A 21,276-nucleotide genomic window follows, 5' to 3' on the forward strand; every position below is an offset into this window, starting at 1 on the left:
TGCGCGCCACCTTTTCCATCTGCTGCCCTCAGGGAGAAGGTACAGGTCTATACAGGCCAGAACATCCAGACTGGCCAACAGCCTGTATCCACAGGCTGTGAGGCTCCTGAACTCTCTGCCCCCCTCTCACGGACAATAACCATATCCAACTTCTTAATAGCAATGAACTGGTCTGCATTGGTGCATCATATCTTTATCCTCTTCCCCCTCCTGCCCCCCCCCCCCCTCTTTCTTAAATAGATAACTATCATATCTGATATCATATCTCACAGTACAATAATATTGAATGGGTTGCATTGTTGTATTTTGTCATGTTTCTCAGGTCTTTGTCTGAATTTCTACGAACATTATTGCTAAGGATTGTCTTATTGCATTGGAGTCACACTGGGTTAAATATGTACACTTGGGTTTTAAGGGGTATTTATTATTTTCTTCTTTTTTTTGGGTTGTATGGAAGCCCCAAACGCAATTTCATTGTTCTTGACAATGACAATAAATAAATAAATACTAAAATACTAAATACTAAATTGTACAAACGTGATGGTATATTGTTAGAACAATAAACTTTTCACGTTATAACGTGATACACTTGTGTTTTTCTTTTGCCTGGGTGGCAGCTCTACGCTTCCGTACATTTCTCACTCTCGGCAACTCACGTTTTGTTTTTTTTAAAGGAAGCCTAGTCACGTGACCGCGCAGCAACAAACCAATGTGGAGCAGGAAGAAGGGGGCGGAGCAAAGTGTCGCTGCAGGAGGGGAAGTGTTTGCACTGACAGAGCAGCTTTTTCGTGAAACGGGGGCAAAGTACTGAACCTAGAGGAAAGAAATTATAAAAAACGTCGATTCAATATCATACCTACGTTAACGTCTACATTTGGATCGATCCTCTTACCCTTGTCTCCTGGATCGTAGCCGAGATCAGCGTTAATCACGTGGGTCTCTGCTCCCTGATCTGTTTCCTGTGTTTGGAAAGAGTTGCAGCTTCATCGCGGAGTTTCTCTCGGTTTGTGGGCTCATCTAAAGGTAAGCACCGAGCTAACTTTACTGTGAGTTCAGTTCATGTTGAGTTTAGCTCCTGAATGAGGTCTTCTGCTGCTCTCCTCGGTGTCTGTTCACAGTTTATTGTGAACACGTTGAGAGAAGAGTGAGAGAGTGTTTGGAGAAAAACACCAACTAATCATTAGCTCAGCATGCTGGGAGAAGTTGGAGCAGAAAAGTCTTTTCATTGTCCCTGCAGCTGTTTTTCTGCCTGCACCAAACCTCTACAGCCTCGTTTCTATTTGAAGTGATAACAGGAAATGGATGAGAGCGATCTGCTGCAGTATCAGGGTCACAATAAACTTTATTATCCAGCTGCTGTGGATGAACACATGAGAGGAAGTGAACTCCTAAAATGATCTGCAGACAGCAGCTGGGCAGTAAAAGGATTGCAAAAGAGAAAAGAGGAGCATGGAGATACCAACAAGAACACACAGGACAAAAAGATAAAGACATGCAGCAGTGACTCGGTCACTGCAACATCCTTATTTACTGTTCAAGTGGGCACAAGTAAGGAATCCATGGTGCCTTTAGGTGCATCTCGTATACCCAGCAGTCTACACTCCAAAAGCCACAGGAGTTCACTCCAGGTATTTATTAAAACCACTTATTCTTATGATCTGAATATTTAACCACGTGTTAATCAGCAAGCTCCACCAGATTGTTGTTAACCCTTTCTCTGATCGCATTAATGAAACCTTTTGTAATAATTATATAACAAAGACTTGTGCATTATACATGCCCTGTACTTTGGGTATGATTACTAAACCTCCACGATATTTGTGTGTTTTTATATGATTAGCTGGTTTAACTGAAGACATGTAGTTATTAAATCCTAAAGTCAGCATGTGCCATTCACTTCTACATTAACAGATGTTACAAATTTAAAAATAAATAAATGAAAGCTCCTCAAGTACCTGTGTAATCACTTTAATAGTGGTTACATGCTCAGGTCATTTCTTTACTACAGTTCTAATTAAAAATCTCTGTCTGTGTGACATGTTGATGAAAAGGTGCTGCTGGAATCTAAATGATTCCATGTAGATATCATAATGGGCATGACTTATCTGATAATTAAAGAATTTCACAAGGTTAAATTAGTTTGTCTTTTTCACAGAGACATTTGGAGCAAGCATATGATGAAGTATACTGGTTACAACGTAATATTTTTGAGGTAGAATATAATAAGTAGAAACCTATTAAAAAATGCCTGTAAAGCAATGCATATGTTTTGTGTCACCTTAGTTTTGGCCCTGTTTAACAAACACTTTGTTGAATTAGTAATAAAAATGAGGTTGTTTTGATAACTTTAATATTGATATAATGTTAGCTCTTAATTACTTAAAATAATACAAAAAATTATAAGAAAGTAATGAGAATGTTTTTATGTCAACCAGGAAACCTGAAACTGTTTTAAAAAAACTTTTCTGGCTTGAGTTTCCGATGCACCTAAAGGCACCGTGGCTTCTCTACTGGGTCCACACATGCCTCTTTTCCAATAGTTCCTAGTCAAGTCGACTCAATTCTTAACTCATTACAGTCGAGTACCAACTCAGTGTACTTAGGACCGTTACAGTAACACGGAGAAAAGTCCCATGACATAATTCGTATACATCAAAAACAACAGAACAATGGAGAACATTGAGACGGTGGTACTTGCTGCTGAACTGAGGGTAAGCATCTGCACCTCTGGACCACAGTGTTCGCATCGACTAGGTAAAAAATTAACTACCTGGTACCAGCTAATACCTGAATGCTGAAGGTTGAATCGAGCTGAGCCAAGTAGGTGGTAGTGGAAGGGGCTAATATTGGTCAGCAACAGCAATCTATTGTCAAGAGTAGATGCTGTAGCTGCAGTCAAGGGGAGGAAGATCTTTTCAAGCAGGATTTGTAAAAAGCATTTTGACAGTCACACAAAGATGGACAGCTTTTGTTCTGAGGGTTTGGAAAGAGTTTGTCTCTGTCAGTGTCTGCATTCACTTTGTTCCTCTAATAGAAAATCAATGTGCAGATGTTTATTCATGCACTGACTGCTTCTATTCATCCTGCAGCTGCTGGAACAAATTAATGGTCTAAAAGTTGCTTTGCTCAGGTCTTTGTTTGCTCTGCTTCCTTTTTCTTCTTCCAGGGATCAAATACAGACATTCATATAATAAATGTTGTTTTTATTCAAAAATACATATTTTAGTGCACATTAGAATGAGAGTTTTAGATGCCTACCCTAGCATAATAGGCCAGAACTAGTCATATCCCACAAAAGTGTATAAACCCAAATCCATCCTTTGAGACATGAGTTTAAGGCCCTGTCATAGTAAAAAGGCTGCTTAGAACCAATGTCACAGTTACTCCTGAAGTGTTACTTAATAAGAGAGTTACCCCACTTTGCAGTACAATGATTTCTACAAAGAGTCACAGAGTAAAATTTGTACTTTTAACATGTGAGACACTTTGACTCTTCAGTGCAGTGTGGAGCCTAACGAATATCTGCTTTGTGTCCCAGCTGATCAGCAGGAGGAGAAGAGTCTGACGGAGCAGCAGAGGAACATTTTCAGCCGTCTGGACTCAGCTGAGTCACTACAGAGGAAACAATGAGCTCAACACAGAAGGTGAGGAAAATATTGCTGTTACATTTTTTTTAAACTGATGTTAAAAGACAAAATAAAAGGTCACAGGACACTGAAACAAAGTCTTTAAAAATCAAGATTAAAATTAAAACCACACATTTTCATACATTGAATAATTTTTTTCAGTGAGCAGTATTCAGGACATTTCGTTTTGATAACAAGAACTGAGAGAGTTCTGAAGGCAGGAGGAATCTAACCCTGTATTATCAACGTATACCTAAGAAAGTGTAATTCCTTATCAGGATGTTCAAATAATGCTTTGAAATTATGTTTAGGATGACCAGATAAAGTAATTAAATCATGAACTGTCACGCTGTGCTAATAAATGTTACAAACAAATAAAAGAAAACATGGAAAGTAGGAGTTCAAGCAGAGCAGCCTCCTCCTGTTCACTGAGACATGGCTCACGGACCACACACCGGACTCTGTCATAAGTCTGGATGGCTTTCAACTGGTTAGAGCGGACCGGAATGCAATGGAGAGTGGTAAGAGGAGAGGTGGGGGACTAGCAATGTATGTCAATGAGAGATGGTGTAACTCGGAGCACATCACTGTGAAGGAACAGAGCTGTACCAAAGACATTGAACTGTTGGCAGTTAGCGTCCGGCCATACCACCTGGCCAGGGAATTTTCACACGTTATTGTGCTGACTGTTTACATCCCACCCTCGGCCGACGCTACAGCAGCCTGTGATTACATTCACTCCACTGTCTCTCAGCTACAGATGGCACATCCGCAGTCCCTCATTATTATTTCTGGGGACTTCAATCATGCCTCACTATCTGTCACTCTCCCAAACTTCTTCCAGTACGTTGACTGCCATACAAGGGACAGCAAATCCCTGGATCTATTGTTTGCCAACACAAAGCAGGCTTACAGTGCATCACCCCTCCCCCCGCTTGGCCACTAAGACCACAACCTGGTCCTTCTCCACCCCACCTACACTCCTATGGTGAAGAGGAACCCCCCCACGAAGAAGGTGATATGGGTGTGGTCTGAGGAATGCACTGAGGCCTTAAGAGACTGTTTTGAATGCACAGACTGGCAGGAACTCTGCAAGCCTCACGGTGAGGACATCGACGCCCTCACTCACTGCATCGCGGACTACATTTCTGTGTTGAGAACACTGTGCCTACCAAGAAGATACAGTGTTTCTCAAACAATAAACCGTGGGTCACCCGAGAACTGAAGGCCCTGCTGTACAAGAAGAAGAGTGCTTTCTGGTCGGGAGACAAGGAGGAACTTAAGAAAGTCCAAAAGGATCTTAAATACAAGATCCGAGAAGGCAAGGAGTGCTTCAGGAGGAAGATGGAAAACCAACTCCAACAGAAAAACGTCAGAGAAGTCTAAAGGAACATGAAACAAATCTCTGGACATTTCCAGGACAATGGAGGAGCCACAGTGTCTGCTGGCCGGGGGTGGGCTAACGACCTGAATCTAGGCGATTAGAGGATCATCAGGGGGTCCTTTTGTCCCTCTGTGGGGGGTCACTCCCACTAGGTTTATATCTGGGACTCTCCACTATTTGACCTTAGAACTGAAGAAGCTTCTCGGATGAGAGGTGAAACGTCTTCAAGTAACTTAAAGAAGTCCAGACACTTTTCTTTGCAAGCTCCTTTGACATTTGAATATGGCCCACTTATCACCTCTCCCACCCCCCAGGTTCCATTAACCCCCCTCCATTTGCCACCCCCCCCTCCGGGTGCAATGCCATTGTCACCTGAGCTCTCCTCTCACCACAACCCTGCTTCACCCCTATCCACACATCTATCCACAACAAAGCAAGCCCCACCCCCCCACTCCAGCCCAGCCTCACATCTACTTCACAGCTGATCAGGTGAGAAATCAGCTCAAGAGGACGAAGGCAAGGAAGTTCGCCTACCGTTCTCGAATTGGGGTGGATGACGCTGTCATCTACCTGGTACACCGATCCCTCTCTCACCTAGAGCAGGCGGGGAGCACTGTGAGGATCATGTTTTTTGACTTCTCCAGTGCTTTCAACACCATCCAACCCGCACTACTGAGAGGGAAGCTGGAGGGAGCCGGAGTAGGCAAACAGCTGACTGCATGGACCATCGACTACCTTACCAACAGACCACAGTATGTGAGGCTCCATGACTGTGTGTCCGAGGTGGTAATCTGCAGCACGGGGGCACCACAGGGCACGGTTCTCTCACCTTTCCTGTTCAGCCTTTACACTTCAGACTTCTGTTATAATTCGGACGATTGCCATATACAGAAGTTCTCAGATGATACAGCCATCATTGGATGCGTATCAGACGGGAATGATCAGGAATACAGGGGGGTCATCAGTGACTTTGTTGGCTGGTGTGAGACCAACGTACTCCAAATCAACGCCAGCAAGACAAAGGAGATGATCATAGACTTCAGGAGGAAGTCCCCCCCCTGCAACACCGGTGAACATCCAAGGGAAAGACATTGAGATAGTGGACTCTTATAAGTAACTGGGTGTTCACCTCAACAATAAACTGGACTGGACTACAAATACAGACGTCCTGTATAAGAAGGGCCAGAGTCGACTCCACCTGTTGAGGAGACTGAGGTCCTTCGGAGTCTGCAGGACTCTGTTAAGGACATTCTATGACACTGTGGTAGCATCTGCCCTTTTCTATGCAGTGGCCTGCTGGGGGAGTGGATGCACGGACAGGGACAGAAGCAGGATTGACAAACTGGTGCGGAGGTCTAGCTCCATGCTGGGATGTCCCCTGGAGTCTGTGGAGATGGTCGGTGAGGGGAGGATGTTAGTAAAGCTGACATCCATCATGAACAACCCACATCACCCACTGCATGAGTATGTGAGTGGGCTGAGCAGCTCCTTTAGTCAGAGACTGAAACACCCTTGCTGCAGGAAGGAGCGCTTTCGCAGATCATTCATCCCAACAGCAGTTAGACTCTATAACTCCTCAATCACGATGTCATGAGTCAGTGGACACTGTGAACATCCACGGTCACCACTTCATGCATAATGGACCTTCCATGACCTTCCAAGCTATATAGTTTGTCTTCCATATTTCCAACTATATCCATAATTACATACTGTGTATGCTACCATTGTATATAGTGTATTATCTTAGTTTTTTTCATTGATTGTACTCAATTGTATTTTTGTATTTCCTTCTGATATCTGTACCTGAGCTGAGGTGACGCAAAAATTTCCCCGTTGTGGGATCAATAATAATAATAATAATAATAATAATAATAATAATGATGGATTGGATTTATATAGCGCTTTTCAAGGCACCCAAAGCGCTTTACAATACCACTATTCATTCACTCTCACATTCACACACTGGTGGAGGCAGCTACAGTTGTAGCCACAGCTACCCTGGGGCAGACTGACAGAAGTGAGGCTGCCATATCGCGCCATCGGCCCCTCTGGCCAACACCAGTAGGCAAGTAGGGTAAAGTGTCTTGCCCAAGGACACAACGACCAGGACAGAGAGCCCAGGGATCGAACCGGCGACCTTCCGGTTACAGATACGATTCCCAACCCCCTGAGCCACGGTCGCCAAGTCTTATCTTATCTCTTAAAAGTATAGACCTGCTACATATTTAGTGCCATTCTGAGTTAATATTAACATTTGTGTATAAGGACTCATTGAGTTACTTTTAAAAAAATCAAATGGCTTATTGGCTATTTTTGATCTAAGATATATATTTTCAATTTTTTGAGCAATATAAAAGATGGACTAATCCATTGTGATGCGACCCTTTGAATTTGACCTCCACATTTTGAAGCATCAGCCACAATTATCTCCAAGTAAGGAAATGGGATGTTTACACTGAGCATACTTGTCATAATTACTGAAATATTTGATGATGTCATGTTCAGAATTTGTATATGCAGATATTTTGAAGAACATCTGCTTGCTTTACTTCTGAGAAACTCTGCCTATCTAAGATGCCCTTTTTATATTCAGTCATGTTAAGATAATTGTCTAAGACCCCTCGAGTGGCCTCTAGAAGAACTGCAGGATTTGGCACTTCTGTGCCAGCTTCAATTTTCAGCCCATTAAGTTTTGTCTTGGTTTGCACTCGCACTTGGTGGGATTTCATGTGCTGCTACCACATACTAAACATTTCTACATATTAAACAAATATCTAGGACTGCCTTCTTCCACTTGTACAATATTCCTAAAATTAGAAATATGTTGTCTCAGAGTGAGACTGAAAAACTAGTACATGCATTTGTTACTTCTTTGTTGCACTTTTGTAATTCATTATTATCAGGATGTCCTTAAAACTCCCTTAAAAGCCTTCAGTTAATCCAAAATGCTGCAGCAAGAGTCCTGACAGGGACTAGAAAGAGAGAGCATATTTCTCCTGTTTTGGCTTCCCTTTATTGGCTTCCTGTTAAATCCAGAATTGAATTCAAAATCCTGCTCCTCACATACAAGGTCTTAAATAATCAGGCCCCATCTTATCTTAATGACCTTGTAGTACCATATCACCCTATTAGAGCACTTCGCTCTCGCTCTGCAGGCCGTCAGGTTCTCATGTTTACTTGTCATGTTCTCATGTTGTTGCTAAGGATTGTCTTATTGCACTGGAGTCACACTGGGTTAAATATTTACACTTGGGTTTTAAGGGGGTATTTATTATTTTCTTCATTATTTTATTTACGGGTTGTACGGAAGCCCCAAATGCAATTTCATTGTTCTCTGACAATGACAATAAATAAATAAATACTAAAATACTAAAATACTAAAAATACTACTTGTTGTTCCTAGAGTATTTAAAAGTAGAATGGGAGGCAGAGCCTTCAGTTTTCAGGCCCCTCTTCTGTGGAACCAGCTTCCAGTTTGGATTCAGGAGACAGACACTATCTCTACTTTCAAGATTAGGCTTCAAACTTTCCTAGTTATGCTGCAATAGACGTAGGCTGCCGGGGATTCCCATGATGCATCAAGTTTTTCTTCTTCAGTCACCTTTTTCATTCACTATGTGTTAATAGACCTCTCTGCATTGAGTCATATTCCAATAAATAAATAAATTATTATCAATCTCTGTCTCTCTTTCACAGCATGCATTTCGTCCTGTCTCTCACAGGTGGTTCTCCTGGAGGTTTCTTCCTGTTTAAAGACAGTTTTTCCTTCACCTGTCACCAACGTGCTTGCCCATAGGGAGTCATATGATTGTTAGGTTTTCGGGGGGGGGGTTGTATTACTGCAGGGTCTACCTTACAATATAAAGCACCTTGAGGTGGCTGTTGTTGTGATTTGGCGCTGTGTAAATAAAATTGAAATAAATGGAACTAAAAATTGATCTGCTTGAAATTCTCTTTTCTATTAAGCAGCCTTGTTGCTAACATGACTGCATATTGTTGTTGTTGTTACTATATTTCAAACATGTAAACAATATATAGGTACCTTTAGTAAAGAAAATAAGAGAGAGAAAAAATACTACATAAAAGTCAATATATTTCAATATAGCTATCATTCTGATTCCTTTACATGTTCAAAGGGAGTGGGAAGAAGTACACACTTATTTAATCCCACCCCTTTGCCATAAGTTATCAGTTAATATTTAGTCAGCTTAAATAGTGAACAGATTTCTGATATAATATATACTCTAATATCACATCATGACATTTTTTTAAATAGAGACATTCACTTAATTTCAATATTTTTCCCTTTCTTTATAGTTCGAGAAGATCATATTTTTATAACTCTTTTTGAACTGGTTTATGTTCGGACATGGCTTTAATTCCATATTCAAACTGTTCCACAGTTTCACTCCATGCACGGAAACACAAAAGCTTTTTCTTGTAGTGCGTACCTTCCCTGTTTCGAAGTTACAAAAAACCCTTAAATAATAACTTCCTTCTTTCAAAAAAAACATGCTCTGAATATTATGTGGCAGTTCTTTATTTTTTGCTTTGAATAGACTTTGTGCTGTTTGGAATTTCACTAGATCGTCAACTTTCAATATTTCAGACTGCAAGAATAGTGAGTTTGTATGTTCCTGTAACCTGCATTGTGGATGATTTGAGCTGCTTTTTTTTTCTTCTTTTTTTTCTTTTTAAGAGTAAAAAGTGAATGTAGTGTGGTTATATAGTTGTTGCCCCAGGCCTCTGCACAATAGCTTAAGTATGGTGAAACCGGTGAACAGTAGCGAATATGAAGTGATGTTCTGTCTAATACCTGCTTTAGCTTGTTTATTATTGCAATGCTTTGTGATACTTTGTAATGAATATATCTTACGTGAGCTCTCCAGTTAAGTTTTTCATCTATTATTACCCCCAGAAATTTATTCGCACTGACTCTTTCAATATCAACACCCTTTATATGAATCTTAGCATTTGTATTTAAACTACTATTTCCAAATAACATATGTTTAGATTTATTCAAATGTAATTATAATTTCTTTTTATCAAGCCTTCGTGCTGTTTCATCCTCGGATTTTAAAATAGTATTAATTTACGGCTCATTTTGTTCCACGACTGCATTTCACTCATTGCCTCTGTTTGTATCTCTGTCATTGCAGGACCAACATGGAGCAGGAGGTCCGAGCAGTCAGGAGGCCGACAAGCCTCAAAGAAGAAAGGGAGAGAAAAAATACACCTGTGACGAGTGTGGGAAGGCTTTTACTCGGCCTGGAAACTTAAAAACACACCAACTCATCCACAGTGGTGTTAAAGCATTCAATTGTGACTTGTGTGGAAAGTCTTTTACTCAAAAGAGTGCCCTAAAAACTCATCAAAGCCTCCACAGTGGAATTAAAGCACACACCTGTGATCAGTGTGGGAAAAGTTTCACATGGAAACAAGGCTTAGAAAGGCATAAGCTCATCCACAGTGGAGTTAAAGCATACACTTGTGATCAGTGTGATAGAAGTTTTACTCAAGGTAGCCACTTAAGGATTCATCAAGTTTCCCACTCAGGAATTAAAGCATACAGCTGTGACATCTGTGGGAGAACCTTCAGCCATATAGAGAATCGAAACAAACACCAGCGGATTCACACGGGACAGGATGTGTACTGCTGTGATCAGTGTGGCAAACGATTTGTAGCATACAAACATTTACAAATCCACAAATTTTCTCACACTGATGAGAGACCCTATAAGTGTGACCTGTGTGATAAAGCTTTTAACGCTCCATATTCCCTGAAAGCACACCAACAGATCCACACCAGAAAGAGACTCTTCAAGTGCAGTTACTGTGAGGTATGTATTTGTATTCTCCTCTCCTCCTCTCCTTTCGATGCGACAGAGTATCTAATCAATTCAGGTTATTTTTTTGTCACCAATGTATCATCCACAGTTTTCATGATGTCGTTTTCAAAGTTTGTGTGATGGTAGACACTGATAACTGCTTGAAAAGTTTTAGTTTTGTAAAAATTGGGTCATGGTCACAACGAACATGAAAACCAGTGAAAACTTTAAATTGTGCACAATTTGTATTATCCACAATACTAGGCCTTGGAGGACATGAGCGTCTAGGTTGGCTAAGCATTTGAACTTGACCTTCATTCTTTGTGCCTAGGGTTAAAGTTTCAAGAAACTATATTGAGTATTATATCACATGCTAGGGCATGGAGAGAGCTGTACATCACACTTTCTTTTCTTTTTTTTATATGAAAACCCTTCGCTATGATTTGCTACCTTATCATGGTGAAGGGTTTTGTGTGTCCTGGAGATCCCAGGTGCTATGTTGGTAGAGTCTCCCATGGCAAATTGGTCCTTGACTGAGGGACAGGCAAAGAGTGATTCAAAAAAATCTGTGTGAAAGAAAAATCTAGGGAACAGTTCACCTTGCCCTGGGATAGGGTTACCGGGGCATCACCCTGGCCGAGGCCTGGGGAGGGTACCTGAGGGTTAGCACCTGGCGTCCAAGCCTTAGTTCAGGGGTGGCCAACTCCAGGTCTTGAGAGCTGGTGTCCTGCAGGTTTTAGATAACACCCTGGGTCAACACACCTAAATCAAATGATTAGTTCATTACCAGGCCTCTGGAGAACTTCAAGAAATGTTGAGGAGGTAATTTAGCCATTTAAATCAGCTGTGATGGATCAAGGACACATCTAAAACCTGCAGGACACCGGCTCTCGAGGCCTTGAGTTGGCCACCCCTGCCTTAGTTGCTGGGACCCAACAGGCCACAGCTCAAAGAACGGCCCACCACCTGCAGGAGGCACCACACTGCATTTGGGTTTAGTGCACTCTGGTGGACTGATCCCCGGCTACCCAGGCTAGTGATTGGGACATTGAACAACACCTCTCTGGTTATAAAGGAGCCTTAGTTATTGCATTTGGTTCAGAGGTACCAGCTACATACAGTCAGGCTCATCTGAACGTGAGGCTTGGGCTTGGAACCAGTCTGGATTTGCCCTTTGTGTGAGGTGTCGGCCTTGGCTGGGTACCTTAGTATCCCTTCGGGTTGCTGCCGGTATGGTGGAGTTTCTCCAGAATGAGAGGGTTTGTTCCCTATTCCTTTGTCACTGAATAGGTCCCGACAGTCGTCTGTGCTTATGGGCCGATTGGCAGCTTCAAGCATGGGTGTCGAACTCCAGGGTTTGAGGGCTGGTGCCCTGCAGGTTTTCCATAACATGAATTATGTGATTACCGTATTTTCTGCACTATAAGTCAGACTTACAATTCTTTTTAATTTTCTCAAAAATCGCCAGTGCGTCTTATAATCCGGTGTACTTTATGTATGAATTCCGGCTGTGTTTACTGTTACGGTAAACACTTCAAGACATGTTGAAGTAATTTAGCCATTGAAATCAGCTGTCTTGTATCAAGAACACATCTAAAACCTGCAGGACACCACCCATCGAGCCCTGGATTTCGACAACTGTGGTTTAAAGTGTTCAGCCTTCTTGGAGTCCGTGGTTGGGGTGCTTGAGGGTGCTCCCCCTGTGGTAGGGCTGAACGATTATGGAAAATAATCTAATTGCGATTTTTTGCCCCAATATTGCGATTGCGATGCGATATGCGATTATTTTTTAAGGTATTTGTCTTCTGTATTATTAAACAAAGACAAGCAATACATCATATAGTATGGCCAATACTATATTACATTAATTTTAAACTGTTCTTTCCTGGAAGACAGACCTCTGTTATGATGACATGAGGTGATGCATGAATTGATGACTGACATTTTTATTTAACTTCTTCAATCACAACAGTATATTTGAACATACACAATAGTTTATTTTTAGCTTACAAACATCTGAGCATAAAGTGCTGACAAGGAACCCTGGTGTAAACATTAAAATGAAAGTCAGTACAATGTGCAGATTGCAGAAATATACATAAAAAAAATCAGTGGCTTTACCACACTCAGTTTTTCGACATCTGTGAACTACTAGACAGTCATTCAATTAAAAAATAATATTAAATAAATAAAACTAATAAATAAAAAATACACACATCTTACTGATCTCTGCAGTCAGTAACATTACACATAAAGTGCAAACATAATAGCAATTGTATAAACACACACACAAACACGCCTTTAAAGTTTAAAGGCGTGAAATTGGACGGTCTAGCCTTCTGAATCAGAAGGCTAGTTCTGATTAGCGTCACCGCTGTCTCGGTGGAGTTTAATAAACTCGGCCGTCTGCTTCTTGCTATCTAAAATATAACCAGACACTGGTGTAAATTCTCGACTGTCTCATACTTCTGTTTAATAAGTTTTCTGTTTGACGTTTAGTCAGCTGTGTGAAAACCAAGGAGGAACCCACCCGGGGGATTAATAAAGTTTTATTTTATCTAATCTAATAACTTTAATCTCAGCCAAACCGATTTACTCACGAACAAACAAAACACTGAAAAAAGCCCAACAATAACATTTTTAGGTTGTCTAAGTGACTTATATATTACGTTTAACCCGAGCAGCGAAACTCCGCGGTGATCTGAAAATGATGTGCCGGGAGTTGTGCCGTTCTCGGCCGCATCAGTAACACTCGAGCTCCCGGCTAGCTGTCGAGCTGGTGGGTAGCAGACGCCTCTGAAAACGTCGAAGCACTTTTGCAAATATGGGATATCTTGATAAACCGAGCAGATATTTGATGTTTACACAACTACTTTCTCGCCTGAAAATATGTTAAAAGTTTATTTTGTGACCCAGAAAGATTAGTATGAGTAATTTTAAAACTTAGTAGCGGCCGCCATTGCTGGAAACTGGAGTTTGGCTGGGCCGCGCTATGAATTCTGGGATATGGTAGTAATTTGGACAGCCTTCGGCGCGTCGCTGTGACGTAATCGGTCTACAAATGCGGCCTCAGGAGGATGCAGCCCATGAATTTGGACATGTCCAGAGTATAATCGCAGCCTTTGCGGTTAGAAAATTGCACTTGATCATGTCGCGATATTATCGCAAATGCGATATATCGTTCAGCCCTACCCTGTGGACTCATCCTATTGGGAGACTGGAAGTTTTTACAGCTTGACAAAAGTCTTGAGCCAATACTTCTCCAATTATATGGTAAAGATAATAAAATACACAATTTTAGTATGTAATGCATCAAGGTCCTAGGTCAAAGGTCAAGGTGACACAAAATAGTAAGAAGCTTTTGCTTTAGTTTCCAATGTGTCATCTGCAGTGATGGGAATAACGGCGTTACAAGCAGAAAAAGAGAAAGTGAGTTTTGAGTCGTGAGAGATTTGTGATGTTTAGCGTGTTTGGAGTGTGTAGTTAATGTGTTGAATTGTGTAGTTAGTGTGTAGTGTTGTGGATAGTTTTGTGTTGTGTGTCAGAACAATGAGGTGACTACTGTCTCCAGGTAGAAACAGGAGTGATACACCTGCTGTCAGACCTGCAGGTATCAGGCTGTGATGTTTCCTTTATAGTGGACAGAAATTTTTGGAGTGGCACAAATAATTTGTGTGGCATCTTATTGAAGAACAGCTGATTGTTCTGTAAATAGTTTGAAGTGGTTATTTAAAAAATCAAGATAAAAGGTAAATGGATGCAAATAACTTTGTTGTTTGCAAAACTTGTGCGTATGATTTTAAAATTGACAATTTATATTTGCATTTAAAGTTATGAAATATGATTCATTAAACATGTTTGTGGTTGTTACAGTAAAAAATCACTTTTTCTACTCTGATTTTATGTTTTTTGTCTGATTTTTGATCAGTTGTGTTAATACAGTATGTCAAAATGAAAACATAACTGTAAATTCAGACACGTGAGGTTGTGCTGAAAAGGATGATACCAAACAAGGCAAAGTTTTTCAAGGTGAAATGTGGAGGTAAAATCAAAAGTTAGAAAAAATGGCCAATTATACCCTGGACCCCAGAGGGTTAAACGTTTTTTTGTTTGTTTGTTTAAGTAATGCAATAGTTACTTTTCAAGTAATTAATTACTTTTAGAATATTGTAACTCAGTTACTAACTCAGTTACTTTTTTGAAGAAGTAACTAGTAACTATAATTAATTACTTTTTCAAAGTAATTTGCCCAACACTGTTCATCTGCCAGCTTTAAAGCACTATATTAGTCTTCATTCTTTATTTAGTGAGTCAAACAAAATTCTGTTCTGGATACAAATTTGGGGTAACATTAAGTTAAGCGCGTGTGCCTCTTGAATATGACGTGCTTATACTTTTTTGTATAATTTTAGTTATAGTAGTTCAGTAAGGTAAGTGCTATGATCCAAATCAGGGGTGTCAAACTCCCCTGATTTGGATCAAGGACACATCTAAGGCCTGGAGTTCGACACCTGCGCTCTAAACAGTAAAATGTAATTGGACATCTGCAGAGATGCTCTTTATTTCAGGCAACGTTGAGGATAAAAATGTTGAAGTGACTGACTTACACTGTGTTTGTGTCTTTGTTTAGAAGCAGAGCGACACAGATGGATGCAGTTCTCAACTCTGTCGTTGCTGTGGTGGCGGGAAAGAATTTTTTTGTGACTTTTGTGGAAAAATGTTCAGTCAGCAAACAAGCCTCAAAACACACCAGCGAAGACACACTAGACACAAACTGAACTACTGCAACAAATGTGGGAAAGGCTTCCCCACTCCAAGTACATTAAAACGCCATGAACTCATTCACAGTGGGGTTAAAAAGCACCTCTGTGATCAGTGTGGGTCATCGTTCATCAGTACAAGTCAGCTTAAAAGGCACAAGCGAGTCCACACAGGAGAGAAACCATACAAGTGCAGACACTGTGACAAAAGCTTCTCACATTCAGGTAATCGTAACCTTCATGAAGCTACACATTAAAAAAAGAACTATAGCTGTGACCAGTGTGACAAGAGCTTCAGGAATCTCATGTGGCAAATGAACGGTTTCACTGTTACCAGTGTGCTAAAACATTTACTTCATATTCTGCTCTCTGCAAACATCTGCAGGATCATGAAGGGCTGAAATCATTCCCATCACTGGATCACAGTGAATCAGAAGAGAGAGAAAGAACAGAGACTGAGAACCCTTGAGATCAGGCTCCACAGAGTTCAGATAGAATCTCCTCCTCCCCCTTTTGTGAGTGTGGACGCTTCCTGTCTTTGCTCTTTAAATGCTTTGCTTCTTTTATTGATTTTTATTGATTTTTATGCTGGTTTTTCCCTTTTTTCCGTATGAGCTTACCTGCGATAGCTTCTGGAAACTTATAGATCATTAGGACTAAAGCGTTCTTAACAGAAACAGCAACATTTTTATAGTTACCGTATCTTCAGCGCTCCGTGTGTCTGTGGCCTAGACACAGCTAAAGCCTGATTACAGCGTCTGGGCACCGAACAGCCTCAATAGCCTGGAAAGGTGCTAACCGCATTATAATAAATCCTCAAGCGATAATCCCCCCCCTTATGCGCGTCTTAAAACCAAGACACAAATCATGTCTCAAGAAAGGGGGAGGACGTATCACAGGCAGGGCACAGCGAGCTGAAATCTCTGAAACCGACTGGCCTTCACTTCCTACGAGACAGAGAAGCTCTTCTACCCCTGTATACGGGAGGAAACAGGACTGGACAACCGTGAATAGGATGGTTAACAACAAACCTCCAAAACAACTGAATGTGAAACTGCAGAACAGATTTGCTCCACTATCAAAGGACCCTGGATCTATATCGGACAACCATCCATCTAAAAGCAGCGAAGTAAGGTCTGAAAATCTGTTGAAAAGTAGAAGACCACAGGGAAAGCTAAAGGCTAGGCCTGAAACTCTGATTGTGGGTGACTCTGCCGTAAAGGATGTACAAAGCATGTGCAGTAAGAACTCTTAAGTCCTCTGCTTTCCTAAGGATATGGTCAACAACCTGAAGGAGAGAATTCTTCAAATTGCAGTTGAATATCCAACTGTGACAAACATTGTTCTGATGAGGCAGCTATGAATGAAAATGTTCTGCTCGTCACATTTTACGCTTTCTAAACTGTTCTGCTTCAGTGTTCATGTCGAGTGGTTCGCTTTGTTCTAGCAGTTGAATGAAGAAATCTTTTGTCGTGTTATCAAGTTTTTATTGAATGTATTTAAAAACGTGTTCTGCAGATGTTTTCTTGTTAAGGTTTTTGGTGTTGTGAAATTCTGCAACAATTAAATAAAAGTTTAAAATGTTAAATTAAGAAACAGTTTGAGCCTTGATTTCACTTCCTGTATTTCAGAGTAAAGACTGAAGTGACAGTCAACCTGATGTAACAGCCAAGAAAGATTTAGTTTGTCTATGAACAGTGAACACCTGTGTGGATCAACGCGCTTGTTTTCAAAAGGTTTCTCCAGGCATGGAGAAGATCCAGGCCCCAGACATCCAGAGGCCCCAGAGTGTGAGAGCCCAAGGAGGACCACTGGAGGGGCATCCGTGCCACCCTCTGGGAAGAGCTGAGGATTCCCAGACGAGGGGTCACCCAGCGGCCACAGAAGCCAGAAGGGGCTGCAGTAGCATGCCCGCCAGCTCTGCCGGCATCCAGCTGTGCCAGAGTAAACCTTTTTTTTTTTTTTTTTTTTTTTTTTTGGCCTGTCCCGTTTGGCTCTTTTGCCATCAGAATTGTTGTCTAAAGGCAAAGAAAGATGCCCAACGGATTTACTTTACCAAACTGACCATCCCAGCCTTGCCGTAATGGTCCATTTGATTCACCTTTTATTGTTTATTTTATTTTCACTTACTGAATACGGGACGGACTTGACTGGGGGAAAGAAGGGGAGAAAGAAAGAAGGAAAGAGAAACAGCTGAGAAGAGGGACGGGGGAGAAGGGCAAAAGACAAAAACCAACAGAACGGGCAGAGAAAAAAAAATGCATATATCAATCACCTGGATCACCTGCTGAGAAAGAAAAAAGAAAGCAAGCAGAAGAGAACAAGAGTAATAGAATAAACAACATCACAATGATATATGGGAATATGACAGTAAATACTAAATGTTAAACATTATTGTGCAGCACATAAGATCAACAGAACACAGTGTGCTTTGAGGTAGGAGCCAAAAAGGGTGTAGTTTGTGGGTGTGATCACCCGTGTGTACACCTGTGAGCATGGACGCGCTTGTTTTTTGTTTTTTAAAAGGTTCCTTCATGTAATAATCTGCTAGAGGGTGTGGGGGGGCCACAGCCCCGTCCTCCAGGGCATGAAGCAGGTGTGGAGGAGATCAAAACTCCAGACATCCAGAGGCCCCCAGAACACAAGAGACCAAGGAAGACCAACAGAGGGGCAGCTGCGCCACTGTTCCAGTAAGAGCTGAGGAGAGTCCCAGATGAGGGCTCACTCAGCAGCCGCGGAGCAGAAGCCAGGGGGAGTTGCAGTGACGCGCCCATGAGCTCCGCCGGCAGCCAGCTGCGCCTGAGTGACCGAGCCCCAGGCCGAGAGGCCGGGGGCACCCCACCTCCGAAGTGGCCCGAGCGAGCCCCAGGCTCCAGGCCCCGATAAGCGGCCGCCAAGGAGTGAGCCGGTGTGTACCTGGACGCCCATCCCCGGACACAAAGAACCACCAACGCACCGATGTCTGAGGGGGTCCGCCACTGGCAGGGGAAGTGGTGGTAGGGGGAGATAGGCCTCCAAACCTTGGAGGGCCTGAGATGTCCCCAGAGAGGTGGCGCCTGACACCCAACCTGACATATAGACACAGACATACAGGCACACACAGACACAAACATCCATTCCCGCCCTCATGCTCTCATATGCACTTACTCCACACTCAACCAACGTGGAGACAGACATAAAGAGACGCTGTACACACGATCACACTCCCCAAGCGTACTCTACAAACCGGGTCTAGGTGCCCCCGCCCCTGGAGGGGGGAACTGCACCCAGACCCAGGTGGTGTTTCCCTTTTCCCTGCGGTGGGGGGAGGCAGACCGCCCCGACTCCGCAGCAGCAGGAAGGCTCCACACTCCAGACCGCAGTCGGACGGCCAACTCCTCCTCCTAGTCCTAGCCCCCCTGCTCCAGCAGGTCGCAGAGAATGGGGGTGAGAGAAGACTCCAAACCTCCCTCCACCCGCTCATTGTAGTGTTGATGCATGTGTGTTCTAAGGTGCATTTAAAACCCAGGAGGGCATGGAGCTACCTGCCAGAGAGCAGCAGGTAAGCGCATGATCCCTCCTGCTAGCCCTCAATGTCTATGTGTATTTAAAATTGAGAGGTGGGCAACGATGCCAGGGGTGGGGTGTACACCCTGATGGTACTTTGGACTCCGTGTATCGTGCCCACCCCCAAGATCCTATATGTATGTGTAATGAGAGTGTGAGTAATGTGAATGTCTAAGTTGTGGGATAAAATTGAGGCAGAGGCAGCCAGAAGGGGACAGAGGGGGGGGGGGTAGCCTCCTCTGCACCCTGGTGACATACCCCTACTCCAAGGCCCTGCATGTGTGGGTGGTTGTGGTGGAGCGGGAAGAGGGAGGCAGCTGGAGATGGGGAGGGAAGGAAGGGAGGGGCAAGTGACCCCTCCCTGGGGCCAGCTCCCCCGCTGACCCCAGTAGGCACCCCCATACTCCGCGACCCGCCAGGGAAAGGGGGCCCAGGCCCATCCAGACCGGGGCCCAGTGCAGCAGCGCCGCCCGGCCCCACAGAGCCCGGGACAGTCCACCCAACCCCACCACAGAGAAAACTGCACCCACCCCACCATCCACTCATCTTCCAGACTACATAAGACAATAAACGCCCAGGCTGAGATCTTCCTCCACCTCTCCTGTATCTCCCCCTCCTGCAGAGGGAGCTCCTGAGGAGAGGAAAGCTCCTGCAAGATGTGACAATCTCCCCCACCAGTTGAAGAGCCCCCCAGGTGGCTCGACGCACCGGCGGCACCCTGCTCCAGGGCTGGGCCCCCATGCACCCACCCGCCCACAACCCCGGCAACACACCAACCAGGACCCAAGCCCCCGAGGCCCGGTCCGGGTCCCAGCCCAGAGACGGAGCGCCCCCAGAACCTCACGCCCATCCCGGACCCACCCAGGGGCAGCCAGGCTACCAGGTCAGTAACCCACGTCCGTCAGCACAGACCCTCCCCTAGCCCCGCTGCACGCAGCCGCGAGGAAACAGTCACCTGAGAGCCAACAGAGCCCCAGAGTAAACCTAAGGGTCCCCGCACTCCCCAGAAGAGGCCTGACCAAGCCCCGGACCCAGGCCCTGCTGAGCAGCCACCGGGAGTGATCTGGTATATATCAGAGCGCCCAGCCCCGGACACGAAGAACCACCAAGAACCACCAACGCACCGACACCTGAGGGCATACCTCCCTCATGTGTAGTATTGCTGCGTGGAGCCCAGAGGGATGAATGAATGAATGAATCAAGGCTTTATTGGCAACATGCAGGTTGCCCCGCAGTGGAATAGAAACCCCCCCCCCCCCCCCCAACTTACACACACAACATAGACATCACATGGGAATACAGGTCGGAGATCGGCAGCGTTACAGAAAAACACGGAAAAAGTACACGACAATGGGAAAGTAGAAGAGGAAAAAGAGACCTCTACTCGTGCTGGGCTCCTATAGAGGACAGCATGAGAACAGGAAACAAAAAAACTCCTCTGCACAGAGAGCACATAAATGTCCACAGTACAACATTATGGAACACATGACAAGCCACAGGGTTGGGTAGAGGGTGAGGACTAATCCGAAGGAAACACAGCAGTCATCCTGCCCTGCGCTATTATTCCAGCGTGGACCCAGACCCGCCGTGTTCTCCAGGAGAGGACAAGCATCGAAGGCATTTGGAAAGGGAATGAGTGAGTGCTTATTAGTGTTAGTGTATGTGTGTCCAGAGTTCAGCTGAGACAGTGTCCTCTGCCCTATCAGGCTAAGTAAACAGTCTGCCAGCCAACCCAGGTGGCCTTGCATGGAGTGGGAAGAACAGTCAACACACAGTCGTTATCAGGGTGTTTTTGTTCGGCTCCAGCCTTGAGCCCACAGCTGGCGCCGAGGAGGTAGCCGCATTATGATGTTGATTTTTCTTTTATGCGAAAAGCTCAGGAGAATTTCAAAGCTGTTCTTTAACACTCCGACACTGGTCTCTCAATCTCCCGTTGGAGAGCCTCCCCATGATGGTATCAAACTTCCGTTCCGTGGTGTTGTCATTCTTTTGCTCAGATAGCCGATTCTGAGAACTCACAACTGCAGTGTGAGTGAGCTGTTCTGCGATGTGATCCAACTTTTGCTAGAAGGTGTCATTTTGAGCACGCCTCTCCTTGATGTAACCCAGTATACACTCGGAGGTGTTATTCT

The 21,276-nt window shown here is 43.6% G+C and overlaps 1 protein-coding gene across 3 annotated transcripts; it reads left to right on the forward strand.

Moving 5' to 3' along the window:
* The first annotated feature begins 727 nt into the window (after window positions 1-727).
* On the forward strand, window positions 728-20,377 carry LOC308385629 (uncharacterized protein). Of its 3 annotated transcripts, none has more exons than XM_080864688.1 (5): window positions 728-1,023; window positions 1,287-1,628; window positions 3,539-3,644; window positions 10,170-10,850; window positions 15,469-20,377. In XM_080864688.1, exons 3-5 carry the CDS (start codon window positions 3,627-3,629, stop codon window positions 15,853-15,855), a joined length of 1,086 nt encoding a protein of 361 aa, XP_080720814.1. In that variant the 5' UTR covers window positions 728-1,023; window positions 1,287-1,628; window positions 3,539-3,626; the 3' UTR covers window positions 15,856-20,377. The 3 variants fall into 3 exon arrangements, with proteins under 3 accessions (XP_080720814.1, XP_080720815.1, XP_080720813.1); XM_080864689.1 differs by lacking the exon at window positions 1,287-1,628 and having other exon boundaries at window positions 15,469-15,823; window positions 15,984-20,377; XM_080864687.1 differs by lacking the exon at window positions 1,287-1,628.
* Window positions 20,378-21,276: the final 899 nt, after the last annotated feature.

The sequence above is a fragment of the Rhamphochromis sp. 'chilingali' genome, assembly GCF_963969265.1.
Source record: "Rhamphochromis sp. 'chilingali' genome assembly, chromosome: 18".
In the NCBI taxonomy this organism is placed as follows: Eukaryota; Metazoa; Chordata; class Actinopteri; order Cichliformes; family Cichlidae; genus Rhamphochromis; species Rhamphochromis sp. 'chilingali'.